Here is a 14,870-nt window from a genome sequence, read left to right on the forward strand (position 1 = left end):
GCATTCAAGTCATTATCTTTACTAATTTTGTAATTTTTATATTGTGTGACAGCTGCAGTAAGTTTTTATATTTAATTAATCACGAGTTTTAGTCTTGATCACTAATTTTGAATTTTGTGTAAGGTTGACTCAAAGCTAGCGAGTTTTACTAGCAATCACAAAATATAATTTTTTGCTAATAGTCTGGCAAGGTTCCAGCAGGAGGAGGCCCCATGCTAGGCCTGTATTTGTTCGAGTTTATTAGACTAAACTAAGGCTATGCTATGTATAAATTGACGCTCGCCGAGCAACTCTAAAAGCTCCCAAATCGCGTAAAACGCCAGAGCTTTTCTCGCTCTCCACATGGTACCATTTTGTGCGCTCTCTTCGCGTCTTTTTTTTGTGTACAACGATCAGTGGCGCTCAGTTTGCTAACGACAGGCGTTTGATGCGGACGCGACTAAGCAAGTAAAGAATACGTAAAATCTCGCGGGCAGCAAACTAACATAACTTACAGCGAAAAATATTGTTTTAGCCAGCCCTGATTATGTTTTTTGTGTTTCAATTTGTAATATGCGCCGGGTGCCGAGTTAAATTTTGAAAAAGTTCAAAAACCAAATCTCAAAAATTGACCAAAAAGTCAGCCAAAATAAAACTACAAAACTTATTTGGGCTTAAAAAAAAAAAGAAAAAATCGACATTAAGAAAACGGTAAAATTGATGCTCGCCTTTCCAATTATTTACATTTGTGTCTTGTGTGTCTTTCTTCCCTATCTTTCGGGCTTACCACATTATTTATGTTGATTAAATTAAATAAACGTGTGTAAAAAGATGAGCTCAAAATACATACATATGTACAAAGTCAATTAACGACCATAAAATTAAATATACATAATTAAAGCTAATAAAAAATATTGAGCAAATTTTGCATACGACTTGAGTGCTATAATAAACGAGATAAACACTAAATGCAGTGAAGCGCGGTTCGTTGTTGTTGATGTTGTAGTTTGTGTGATGTAATTGTATTTGCACAAGTTGTGCGAACAAAATGGAAAAGATTTAAACTGTGGTAGAAATAATTTTATTACATGTGCCTTTTGGAATGTTTATAGGATTTATCTCTTCACTTCTTCAAAGAGAAATTATTATTCAAGTGAGAGCATATTTTTTCGTTTCTCTATGTATGACTCTCGAGAGGTTTCTCTTTATGTTTATTGTGTTATATGCATGCATATTTATTTGCTCACGTCGATGTTTTGCCTTTGTCTCAGAGGCACTTACTCAACGCTCTTTATTGTATTATGTTATTGTCATTTACCGGACAACATATATACATACTGTAGTTGCTTTGCAGGGTAATCAGATCACGACTGTACATTATTTTTCGTATTCTCCTGCAATTCCGTCAAAAGAAATAATTTTTGTGTTTATTCTCTACAATATGTATATTTAACTGATCCTAACTAAAACTGACCTGCGTAAACCTAAACAAAGCTAAAACAAAACTATTGGCGCAAACAGCAACGAAACAAAAATCGCGCAAAAAGCCGGTTGAAGGCGACTCTTACATATTTACACGCACCAGCGCTCATTGAATACACACTTGCAGGCGTACTCATACTCTTATTCGTACTTGTAGTCGTATATGTATTTGTAGTAGAGCCCGCAATGAGCAATAAAAAGCAAAAGCGACACGATACAAAAACCTGTAACGCAGCAATGGTTGCGCGACGTTGCGTCGTAGTCAGAGCTTTTGAAAACATTTTCAGTCCACACTGTCTTGATTATGTCAATTTCTTGTTTACTTCATTTCCTCAACAAGACTCGGCAACCCAGAAGTGTAACCAAACCAGTGGTCGACCAGCAGTAGGGGAGAGCAAGAGAAACAGCAAGCAGCAACGGCAATTTCACTTTCGTTGGACTTGAAATTTGCTGCTGCATGTTAAAAAGAGAGTGAAAGAGAGGGCACGTCAGTTGCATTGGATGCTGTGTGTTGCTGCTAGCTTACTGGGGCGTTGCTGATATTGCCGCTGCGTTGTTTTTTTTTGATTTTCTCATTTTTTTTGCTTTGCATTGTTTTGGTTTCATTTTGTAACTGTAATGTCGGTGCCATTGTTGCTGTCTGCTACTTGACAGACGGACGTATGTATATATGAACAGCTTTTTTGTTGTTTTTGTTTCGTGTTGTTGTGTAGTAACAAAATGCGCTTTAAGATTTCTACATGCAGTGCGGCAATAGCGCACGATATGTTTTGGTGCCAAGTCCAGCGTCGACGCCACCGGTAGCTGCATTGTTGTTAGGTAATCACGCAAATAATGCGCTCACGACAATGTAAAGTCTGAGAGAGTGTCAACGAGTCAGCTCAGCTCCTGTGGCAGCTATGCGAAGGTCACTGCAGTGGATAGCGGTCCAATGAGATCTTTATACCCTTTATACTAAAAGAGCATTATAATTCGTGCTCCATAAAGAGTACTTGTTTTTGATCAGCGTCAACAGGTGCTATGATGAAGACATGTCTGTGTGTATCAATTTTTTTTTAAATCCAATGTTATAATCGATTTGTCTTTTGTTGTCTAGTCGTAGTTCAAGAACCCAAAGTTATACATAGTTTCTAACCCTTACGTTTTGTACAATATATATATAATTATTAATTAATATGATATTTTATTAGATGTATGTTATCTGACCTGGTAAGATTTGCTTCGGTATGTAGAACCTGTTTATAGTAATGCAATATATTATATGTAATATATGTATGTATATAAATATATTTGAAATAAAATAATTGAACCTGTTTTTTTCAATGCAATTCTAAAAAAAAACATTTAATTATATTTATGACGAGGCAATGTCATAAGCGCCAATATTAAAAATTTCGACAAACTCGATAAGTTCATTTTAAAACTAAATAAAACTTTAAGAACTATATCTACAAATCAAAAAATTGTTGTGATTTTAAATAATCGTTTTAATTAAATTGATCGTCAAATTTTTGTTATTTGTTGGTTTGAAGTTTGGACCATCAGCATTTTCCCTTGGGGCAAATGACTTTCTCATTTCAAAGAACTTGTATTGAAAGTTAGGGAAAACCCCAATTCGATTACAGCCGTGTGTGCTATTAAAAAGGCATAATTTGTATTACTTGTCTTTGCATATTTGTGCTGTCGAATATTTTTTGTTAGAATTTGTTTACACAAACGTATGTCATGTGATTCAAAACATTGCTTTAAAGCAGTATTCACAAAATAGCCGAATAGGGATCAATGAATAATGAATTATTATGAAAGTTAGCTAGGGCATTTAAATATTCGTTATGCTTTAACCATTATTATTAATTCTCATTTTTGCAGTTCAATTTCATCAGCTCTTAATTATCATTTTTGCCTACGTCATTCGAAACAACAGTTGATGGATTCTGTTTCTGCTTCTTGTTCTCTAGTTGTTGTTGTTTTCCGACGAGTTTGATTGTTAAATTGCTTGTCGTCGAATCCGGTTCTTAAGTATTTCTGGTTTATTTTGTGTTTGTACGATATATTTCCAAAAGCCGCAATCAAAATATAGTAGTGGAGTGCTAGAAATAAAATTCCTTTGTCTGCCTTTAGTAACATATTTTTTCTTGGTTATTAATTTTATATTCACGTTGATGGTGTTTTCACATTTCCGGTAGTTCGGTTTGAATATTGACTTTCGTGGTCCCTTATATTATATTGCTTAGTTTGATCAACTACTTGTACATGGATTACTGCAGTATGCCTTCTGCCGCCTCCAAATTACCTGCTGCCAATCAGTCTTCATTTTAATTTTCGATTTGTATCTGTATCTTAATCGCTAAGTCACGAATCGATAAGCTAAAGTGCAAATCCATCTAACACTTGGCAACTTTAGCAAAGTTTATCTGGCAGCTGCTTGTTGGCAGCTGAAATATGTAGGATAGTAATTGTGTATTGAAAACTACTGATAGAAACTACCCACTATGAATTCGGCTTTTAAACTTGAGCTAATTAATTCTCGTTTTTGAACGAGCTTAGAGAGAACGCAATATAACGCAAGGCTATCAATATAAATCTTCACAGATGTTTTAACTTTAAATTAATTAGCTATATTTATGTATTCCTCTTCCTACTTTTTCATAGAATTCTGCAGTAGGAGTTTACAATGAAGGGCTGGTTCGACGCATTTCGGGATGACGGTGGTCCAACGCTTTATTCCTTCTCCAATCGTACCCCAGTTACAGGCGACGTATCGATTGTGGCCGTATCTGTACTTTTCGCCACATTCTATGTGGCATTTCTGGTCATATTTCCTGGCGTAAGAAAACAGGTAAGTAATGCGGGATTTTTCTATTAAATTTATTATTCTGTCATTCACTAGGAAAATTAAATTTACTGAGGCTTCATTGAATAATCGGTCTAATCTTTTTGACAAAGTTTAGCCTAAGTTTTAAGTTATTAAAAAAGAAGTAAAAAAGCTATAGTCAAGTGTGGTTGACTAGTTCTTTACCCATTTTGAATAAAAGTAAAATAGTACGGTATTCATCTTAAAATATACCAAATTAGTATACCGCAAAAATATTAAAAATATTTCAATCGTTATATTTGGTATACTGATATAGTACTACACTCAAAATATACCATGGAGTGCACAATATACCAGACTGTCAGCCAAAGCAACTAAGATCCATAGTAAATAGGAGATTTTCCCATAAAAAGGTAGTTCTTAAATATCGCTGGTGAAGAATATATGTATATATCATACTTTATATGGTCGGAGATGCCTCCTTGTGCTTGTTACATACATTTTCTGGAAACAAAATGTTTTAATTCCCATCTACCATATAAGTAGCGGGTATAAAAACGCAATTCCATCAATTTTACAATACCCTCAATATATATTCGTTGCTTTAATTTCGGTCTTTCTTGCACCATGTCAAGGATTCGAGATTATTGTTTGAAAAACCAATGCCAAGCAACCAGTTCTATGTCAATAATACTACTTTATGTACATAATGGTGCCTGGTACGTGTATGCAGTGAGTTCTCACGGTGCTGCCATTTTTCTAGTCGTAATTAAATTGACAACTCTAGAGATGTAATTCTCCATAAGCATGATATATCTAGTTTGTGACGCGCCCTTTTCTCTCTGTAGATATTTAGTTAGCCACTTTCAATTAACACGTGCCCTTTGTACCAAACATATACCAGCCAATCAGCAATTGTTGGTCAAATTTTCAATAATTGCATTTAAATTGTTGATGTATGCAATGGGATGGGCTTTGGACAATTGTAATTGTAATTGAAATTTGCTGTAAGGCAAGCATTTAAATTAAAATACTACTTGGCAAGTTCGAGACGTCTTTAACGTCATTATCTTTGTTTTTCATTTCCGATTCGCAGAAATTCACAACATTCTCAACGGTCACATTAAGCCTCTTTGTGGGTTTGGTTATTTTAAGTAAGTATCCGATGACCTTAACTATGTTTTCATATGCAAATTGTTTAATTGTTTACTATATAGTATATTAATTTTCACTTTGGATTATCACATCTTCTTTCAGTTACCCGCTTGGGCTCTGCATGGCATGTTGCACATGCAACCATCATTGCGCCATACAAAGCCTTCTCACGCGAGAAGCTGCCTGCACGAATCGGCACCCATATTGGACTCATGCATGTCAATGTAACACTAACGGGTGAGTTAGACTCCACTTAAACTCGAATTGAGATGTTCTCCGAAATCCGATGTATATGTATATGTATATGTATATGTATATGTATATGTATATGTATATGTATATGTATATGTATATGTATATGTATATGTATATGTATATGTATATGTATATGTATATGTATATGTATATGTATATGTATATGTATATGTATATGTATATGTATATGTATATGTATATGTATATGTATATGTATATGTATATGTATATGTATATGTATATGTATATGTATATGTATATGTATATGTATATGTATATGTATATGTATATGTATATGTATATGTATATGTATATGTATATGTATATGTATATGTATATGTATATGTATATGTATATGTATATGTATATGTATATGTATATGTATATGTATATGTATATGTATATGTATATGTATATGTATATGTATATGTATATGTATATGTATATGTATATGTATATGTATATGTATATGTATATGTATATGTATATGTATATGTATATGTATATGTATATGTATATGTATATGTATATGTATATGTATATGTATATGTATATGTATATGTATATGTATATGTATATGTATATGTATATGTATATGTATATGTATATGTATATGTATATGTATATGTATATGTATATGTATATGTATATGTATATGTATATGTATATGTATATATATGTATATGTATATGTATATGTATATGTATATGTATATGTATATGTATATGTATATGTATATGTATATGTATATGTATATGTATATGTATATGTATATGTATATGTATATGTATATGTATATGTATATGTATATGTATATGTATATGTATATGTATATGTATATGTATATGTATATGTATATGTATATGTATATGTATATGTATATGTATATGTATATGTATATGTATATGTATATGTATATGTATATGTATATGTATATGTATATGTATATGTATATGTATATGTATATGTATATGTATATGTATATGTATATGTATATGTATATGTATATGTATATGTATATGTATATGTATATGTATATGTATATGTATATGTATATGTATATGTATATGTATATGTATATGTATATGTATATGTATATGTATATGTATATGTATATGTATATGTATATGTATATGTATATGTATATGTATATGTATATGTATATGTATATGTATATGTATATGTATATGTATATGTATATGTATATGTATATGTATATGTATATGTATATGTATATGTATATGTATATGTATATGTATATGTATATGTATATGTATATGTATATGTATATGTATATGTATATGTATATGTATATGTATATGTATATGTATATGTATATGTATATGTATATGTATATGTATATGTATATGTATATGTATATGTATATGTATATGTATATGTATATGTATATGTATATGTATATGTATATGTATATGTATATGTATATGTATATGTATATGTATATGTATATGTATATGTATATGTATATGTATATGTATATGTATATGTATATGTATATGTATATGTATATGTATATGTATATGTATATGTATATGTATATGTATATGTATATGTATATGTATATGTATATGTATATGTATATGTATATGTATATGTATATGTATATGTATATGTATATGTATATGTATATGTATATGTATATGTATATGTATATGTATATGTATATGTATATGTATATGTATATGTATATGTATATGTATATGTATATGTATATGTATATGTATATGTATATGTATATGTATATGTATATGTATATGTATATGTATATGTATATGTATATGTATATGTATATGTATATGTATATGTATATGTATATGTATATGTATATGTATATGTATATGTATGTATGGATATGTATTTGTAAGGAAGACAATGCTTTTGTGGCAACGTCGACTGCAAAATGCCATTAAGTAATTTACAGTTAAGAATTAAGCGGCCGCCAAAACTTTTATTTAATTTTGGTGCTTTTTTAATTTTTTAGTTGCCAGGCAGTTGCAATTTAGATTGTCTAATTGATTGCCATCAAATAAGTCGTTAACAATAAAAATACGGCTTGTATTTGTATTTATTGCAACAAATATACATATGTATTTATGTTACTAATAATATCACACGGGAATGACGTCAACTTAGAGAGCAGTGCCTCGATTTGTGTGCTTTGAGACTAAGTCAGACTTCATGTCACGATTCCCCCTTAACAGACAACCACAACAACAATAACCAAAGAAAACAACAATAAAATGAAATGCCACTCAACACCTGCGGAAATATTCGCCAAGTGACTGCTAACGCGTTGCCTTTTCAACTGTGTTTGTACGTAACATATGTGTATAACATATAGTATGTGCTTGTATATGAGCTCATGCTCAGTCTAGTATTGGGTTGTGTGCTTCGCGCACTCTCTCACTTATTCAGTCCGTCAGTCACTCGTTTGTTCATTCATTGATTCAAGCACTCAAATGTGCAAACATTCAGCGATACAATTGAAAAGGTGAAATGGTTGTTAGAGCTGCCGCAGTAAATCAATTGAAATGTCATCCAGTCGGGAAAGCAACAAGGAATAATCCTGCCCATACGCTAGACCGAATAATAAGTCAACCTATCAGACTGCAATATTTGTTACTTTTAACTTACATATCAAAACAAAAAAATACCTTAGTATAAACAGTTTTATATAAGAGACGTATGAACACTCTTTTAATATATTTATCTGTTTTATGTTAGATATATCAAGCATGTGTTAGATTTAAATTAAGTTGAATTATGTACGTAGATGGACGTATATTCAACATAGTAGGGAATCGTATGGTTCAACGATATTAACTGTAATATTAAAGAGCGGTTTGAAAGTATTTTGCAGCAAAATTGATCCTGATCAGTACATTTTTAAAACACAACAAATTTTGTATTTATTGTTATATTATGCAGTAGTAGCTATGTATAATTACACATTACATTACTTTTTCCATACTAATATTACAAAATCCACAAATGTCCTAATACGCTCTTTCCACATACTCTCAGTTGTCTGATGATATTCAATATAATGGAAAGCCAAATGTGGAAATCTAGTAAACCACCTGTCCAACGATTATGTCAGTTATCATATTGGTTTTTGGAGTTTCATTCACGTCCCTTTAGGTAGAAGCAACAAAATTGGTACTGTCAAGAGTGTTGCTTATTTATTTCAAATCACTTTGAGGCATTTGGCATTGTTATAACAATGCTAACCGTATTTGTATGTGTGTGTTAGATTGTGGGAGTTGTTACTAAAGAGCAATGAGGAGCAGCGTAAGGTACGTTGAGTAACAATGACATAGTTTTAGTATTTTAATTCGATCGTTGTTTATATCAATTGCAAGATTATTTTATAGAGTTCAAGCGAATAAGATTTCTCAGTCAAGCGAACATTTTAGTGTTTTAAAAGAATATGAAATCAGTCACAATAATGATTATTAAAGCAAGGATGTTAACTATGACTTTTAAATTATTTAAATGGTATAATAAAGAATAAATACGCAAAGTATTATTCTAATATATCAATCACAACATTTTGTATATTCATAACATAAAGTTCTACAATTTTTATCTGATCGCATCGAATTTTCAAAAGAAATAAATACTGAAACTTAAAAATAAAAAATAACAAGTGCTGCCGTAAAAAAATATATCTCTATCTCTTATAGTCTCTGAGAGGGTGTCAGACGGACGAACAGACGGACATGGTTATAACGTCTCGGCTCTTGTCCCTAAATATACTTTATGGGAGATTCCTCCTTGCCTGTTATACAGTTGGAAAATTTGGAAACTATAAAAATTGGTTGAAGATATTTGAGTGAAATATTTAATTTAAGCTGAGCTTGGGAATCATTTGGTAATCAAACCAAAGGATTGCATTCCCTATTTTCTTGTTCGAAAACCAGAATTTTATTCAGATTGATGTCTACGATTTTATTCAACTTAGGATATGTATCCCTGAGATTTTCTATCTTACTCTGCAACAATGTGGGCTGAAGTTTCTATCCCAGTGTCGACAGGTTTCTTTGCTAGCTTTATACCTAGTTGACTCACGGGATTAATTATAATCATTCATTTATTAATAATAATTAATTAATCGATTGATCAAATATTTTTCTTACGTTTGTGTACAAATTATTAATGCAATTGAAGTTTTTGAAAAAAGAAAGCAATATATATGTTCTTGATCAGTGTCAACAGCCGAGTCTATATAGCAACGCCTCTCTGGCTGTTCGTCTGCCTCTCTGTCTACTTTTGGAATACACAATAATATACGAGTATATATTCTTAGGATAAAATTCGTAGAAGTTATTCAAAACAATTGTATAAACCAGATGCAGAAAACATGCATGTGTTATATTTTGTACTTCATAGTGCATTTTGTGTGTCTTTATACCAGATATAACATATTTTAATATTGTTTATTTTAATATTGTGAGAGTATATTTGGTATATTTAAACCATTATATCGTTTTCACTCTGTTTTGCTTCTATCCCTATGTATTTTCTATCAAAGAAAAACAGCGAAACGATATTATGGTAGGGGAGTCTTGAGAGTAGACAATACTTATTTCGATGTAGTTTCTTATCCCAAAAGCAAGCAGTTTTCATACTTACTTTTTTATGACATTAAATGGGAATGTGCTGTTTCCTAGCAGCTCCTAGAATTTACCATTTGGGATGGCCGTTGTTCAATCAGTTCAATCAGCCAAATTTAAGAGTGTATTTGCAGTGGTTTTTTCCTACAACCAATATTCCAAATTTATAGGGATCCGGAAAAAGGTAATCTTTGTATGTAGTAATAATAGTAGTAGTGTAATAATTAGTGCAGATAATATCGTTCAAAAAAGTGAGAAACTCTACTTAGGGTAACTATGAATCTGAAATGCCCATCTATCTATCTATAACACTACTTAGAATTATTTGAATGCTACAGACCCTACATATGCACTCACGAATCATTTGAAAACCCTTGTTATTACCTTGGCGCAAAAACGAACAGTGTAAATTTGCAGCTTTGCAGTGCCTTCACTTTTAGCCACAGCAAAAACAAACTTGATTTGCAACCTTGGCAGTTATAAAACGCCACTTTAAAATTGCTTCCTGTCAGAGACGGAAATACTATAGTTGCAGCTGTTGCATCGTCAAAATGACGGCCAAGCTGCGTATGCGCGATATTCAGCCAGTATGTTCACTGCAGTTCATTATGCACGGTTATATTATTCGCACTTGCAATTCATTGTCAATGGCGCGATTGAGCTAAAGTTACATAATATTACTAAGGCAACCAGCTGCAACTGCAAGTGCTACTCCAAGCCAAGTAGAGTGAGCGGCTCAAAAGTGCAGCATCGACATTAACGACTACAGCAAAAACGACAACTCTAATCAATACCATAGTGCGTAACGTTGTTGCTCACTCGATAATATTTTCCGGTTTTCTAGGCAACCTCTTTTGGCCAGTTTCAAAAATTGACGATAGTTAGTCGACCAGGATTCAAAGCGATTCAAATTCGCGAGCTTGGAATATACATATGCAAATTTATATCTACACATTTATATGGGAAAGAGTTCTAACCGCTGTGAAGTATTGATACATTTCCTATGTGTCAATATTTATTTTAGTTTTTCGAACCTTTCAAATAACTTACAGTGCTTCCCTCGCACATATGGTTTGATCGCTTCTCGTAGTATTTGTAGTAGGTATTTCTGTAAAATTAGCATAATTCAAACACTGGGTGCGCCGCACAAGCAATGAAACAACTTGCTCAAAAGATTCCACATTTGCGACTCTCTTCTTCTCTCTTTCTTTATATTGATTCGAATTCGAAATTAGTAAAAATCTTTGCGCTTTGCGATGATTCATCAACTGACTAATGAATCTCTGCTAGTTCATAGGAAATTTTAGTCACCATTCGTTATGATACTGTTTTGCCTTTGATGTTTGCCTAATTTTCAACTTGCCTTTCAAAAATCACTTATTTCATCGCCCACCCTACGCGCTATACAAGCGATGTTCTCTGCACGATGTTTACTTTTAATTCTAAAAGCATTTGTTTATGGACACCATTAATCATTTGCTGTTAATTTTTTGTTTGTATTCAGATTATTTGTAACACTTTATTCGATTATGTTTGTATTATTATTGAAAACTGTGCGGCATACTCACAAAATATGAAAACAAGTAGAGCAAGAGTGTGCCCGACTGTGAGATACCCGCTACTCAGTTTCAAAAAACAGTGTTATAAAAAAGATAAAAAAGACAAAGCAATTCGAAATATACCATAGAAAGCAAAATATTTCAGATTGTCGGCCAAAGAAACTAAGACCTGCTCATTATTCTTAATAACTTCTATAACATTTGTAATCATAAATATTGTTATTATTACTCTATTGGTAAATTACAACTCTAGCTTTAAAATTACGCTTGTTATTCTATTTTTTCGATTTTCGAAAGCAGATGTGGGCGTGGTAAAAATTTTAAACAAACTTGATCTGCGTGCTAACATAACAAATTATAGCTTTATTCTTATAGTATCCGAGATCCAGCGTTTCATACGGACAAACATATACATATATTTCCTGCAGGCTCAAAATGAAAATACTTTATGGGTATCGGGTATAAAAATGATATCTCTTTGTCATTTCTCATACGGACAGACTAACATATAACTATATCAATTTTTATTTGTTGACGCTGATCAAGAATATATATACTTTATGGGTTCAGAGATGACACCTACTGCCTGATATATATTTACATTTCCTGCAGGCACAAAAATTCTATCATTCTACACATTCAAACCTTTTTCAGTATTCTTTTGATAAGCGTCCACAGCTGATATGATGTATTTATCTCCGTCTGTATCACGTTATAAACACCTAGTCCTCAGAGACTGTATCAGTTGGTTTGTTACATACAAAACTTGGTGACAAAACTCGAGTAGTTGACAGAAAACTTGTTGCTACCGCTCCTCGTGTTATTCAAATTGAAACAAAATATAATCAATTTTAAAATTTGTATATACAATTACAATATACTTATACTATAGATATAGTATTGCGAATTAATAAATATTGTTATTTAGTTTCTGTGAAATTAACAGTTTTACTGTTTAAATCGTGTTTTCCAGTTTGAAATCAAAATCGCTAGAGTAATTAAGCATTACATCTTCTTCTTTTGCAGCCATACCAATCGGCAATTGGACTTCCCCAGATATTGATTATAATGAGCGCTTTACATGGGAGGGCGCCAACGATATGAGTGCCAATTATCGCCTGGCCTTGCAACGGGGATTACCATTTCCGATTCTTACTGTGGCCGAGTACTTCAGTTTGGGACGAGAGGGTTTCTCATGGGGCGGACAATATCGGGCTGCGGGCTACTTTGCTAGCATTATGTTGTGGGCATCGTTGGCGTCGTGGCTGCTGATGAATCTTTTGCTGTTGGCAGTGCCCCGATATGGCGCCTACCTCAAGGCTCTAACAGGTGCCCTGTTGGTATGCACAGCAGTGGGATATCATTGCCTACTGCCTCAGCGGCCGCTGTGCATATTCCTGGAAGGAGGACGCCTGGAGTTTAGTTTTGGCTGGTGTTACTGGCTCGTCCTTATTGCAGGTTAGTGAAAAACTGGGTATCTGTTACTTGACATTTGAAACTAAAACTTTGTTTGGCTTTCAGGAATCCTATGCTTTATTGCTGGCGTGTTGATCTCAATTATTGACTTGGTCTGGCCACACACTTTCTCCACCGTTTTGGAAGTTTACTATGGCACTCCATATGACCGCCATGTTATCTTAGAGGAGTCAAGCGACGTGCGCTACCGCAAGCCGCGTAATAGTCGTGGGTTGGAGGATCCTCCTGGTCTAGGCTCCCGCATACTGCGACGTCTCAGCTCTAAAGCACGTGATATGCAGGCCACAGCTCCTCGGCGGGGAAGTCCTGCTGGCGTTTCAAGTAATGGCGTCGAAAACAAGGCATTCCAAGGCGATGCACCCAAAAGTCCCTGGCGACATCCTTTCAGACGCGCTCAGCACTTAACACACTCCCAGCAGCCTACGCATCACGCCGCACTGCCACACCAACACCAGCATCATCATCAACAACAGCTGCAATTTGTGGGCGGAGGTCACATTGTTGAGCATCCTATGCATCACATGCAACGCACTTTGTCCCAGGACTCTGGGTCTAGTATTGCTTCGGCTGCAGCACAAATTTCGCCTTTGCATAAACATACTTTGGCGAGAATGTTGCCGTAAGAATGAAATAACCATTTTAACCTTCTGCTCGTTTCAATGACAGTTATATTCATTGCAGTAATCCACCTGTGGAGCGTATTCGTGATATGGATCACTGGTAAAGGCTTTTGCAACTAGAGTCTAAATCATAGGCTTCATCGACAAATTCTTGACAATACAAATATAAAATCAAAAGAAAACTAATATATAGTACTTTAATTGACGAAAACACGCTACAAAACAATTTGTGATAATTTCCTAATTTAAAAAATAAAAACAAAAAAGTAAAAAATGCAAGTAAATCAAAATTGTATAAGCTTTTATCTGACGTATTTAAAAAAATTTGATAAATCTAAAGCACTAATTTTAAATAAATTATTTTAAATATTTAAGTCATAAGAAATTGTAATCGACGCAGCCCGAAAATGAAAAGCATTAAATATTTATTTGTGATAAGATAATTGTAAATCTACGACACAATCTTGTGTAAATCTACCTGCATTTTAGCTGTTATTATCAATTAGATCAATATTTCAATTACTTGATAGCTATTCCGGATTTTGAGGTAATTAATTATTATTCCTACAATGAAATCCATGCCAGTAACAATTAGTTTAGTGAATAAATGTATGAAAATTGTAAATGTGTAATCATGTAAGGCACTGTAAGATCTGACGATATATAAATTTAAAGAAAAAACAACGACTTGAATTTTAAATATGTTTTACTTTAGTAATAATATAATAATAACAATATTCTTGGCAATTTAACTTTCAAGAAATTATATGAAATTGCAAACCGAAAGATTTCATTTGAAATTGTTGATGCTAACTTACAAATATATAGATTATTTAGTGTATTCACAATATCTATGTATATGCAAGTGAATATTGTACATTCATATAGTACA

At 32.6% G+C, this 14,870-nt stretch overlaps 1 protein-coding gene across 3 annotated transcripts; it reads left to right on the forward strand.

Annotated features, from left to right (window-relative positions):
- Nucleotides 1-402: 402 nt before the first annotated feature.
- Nucleotides 403-14,851, forward strand: LOC132796829 (dual oxidase maturation factor 1). 3 transcript variants are annotated; one of them, XM_060808150.1, is made up of 7 exons: nucleotides 403-690; nucleotides 4,114-4,300; nucleotides 5,373-5,430; nucleotides 5,534-5,668; nucleotides 12,909-13,340; nucleotides 13,404-13,977; nucleotides 14,040-14,847. In XM_060808150.1, the coding sequence occupies exons 2-7, from the start codon at nucleotides 4,136-4,138 to the stop codon at nucleotides 14,080-14,082; spliced, it is 1,407 nt and encodes a 468-aa protein (XP_060664133.1). In that variant the 5' UTR covers nucleotides 403-690; nucleotides 4,114-4,135; the 3' UTR covers nucleotides 14,083-14,847. The 3 variants fall into 3 exon arrangements, with proteins under 3 accessions (XP_060664133.1, XP_060664140.1, XP_060664147.1); XM_060808157.1 differs by having other exon boundaries at nucleotides 416-447; nucleotides 14,040-14,851; XM_060808164.1 differs by lacking the exon at nucleotides 403-690 and adding an exon at nucleotides 1,027-1,132 and having other exon boundaries at nucleotides 14,040-14,851.
- Nucleotides 14,852-14,870: the final 19 nt, after the last annotated feature.

This window comes from Drosophila nasuta, chromosome 2L, assembly GCF_023558535.2.
Source record: "Drosophila nasuta strain 15112-1781.00 chromosome 2L, ASM2355853v1, whole genome shotgun sequence".
Taxonomy (NCBI): domain Eukaryota; kingdom Metazoa; phylum Arthropoda; class Insecta; order Diptera; family Drosophilidae; genus Drosophila; species Drosophila nasuta.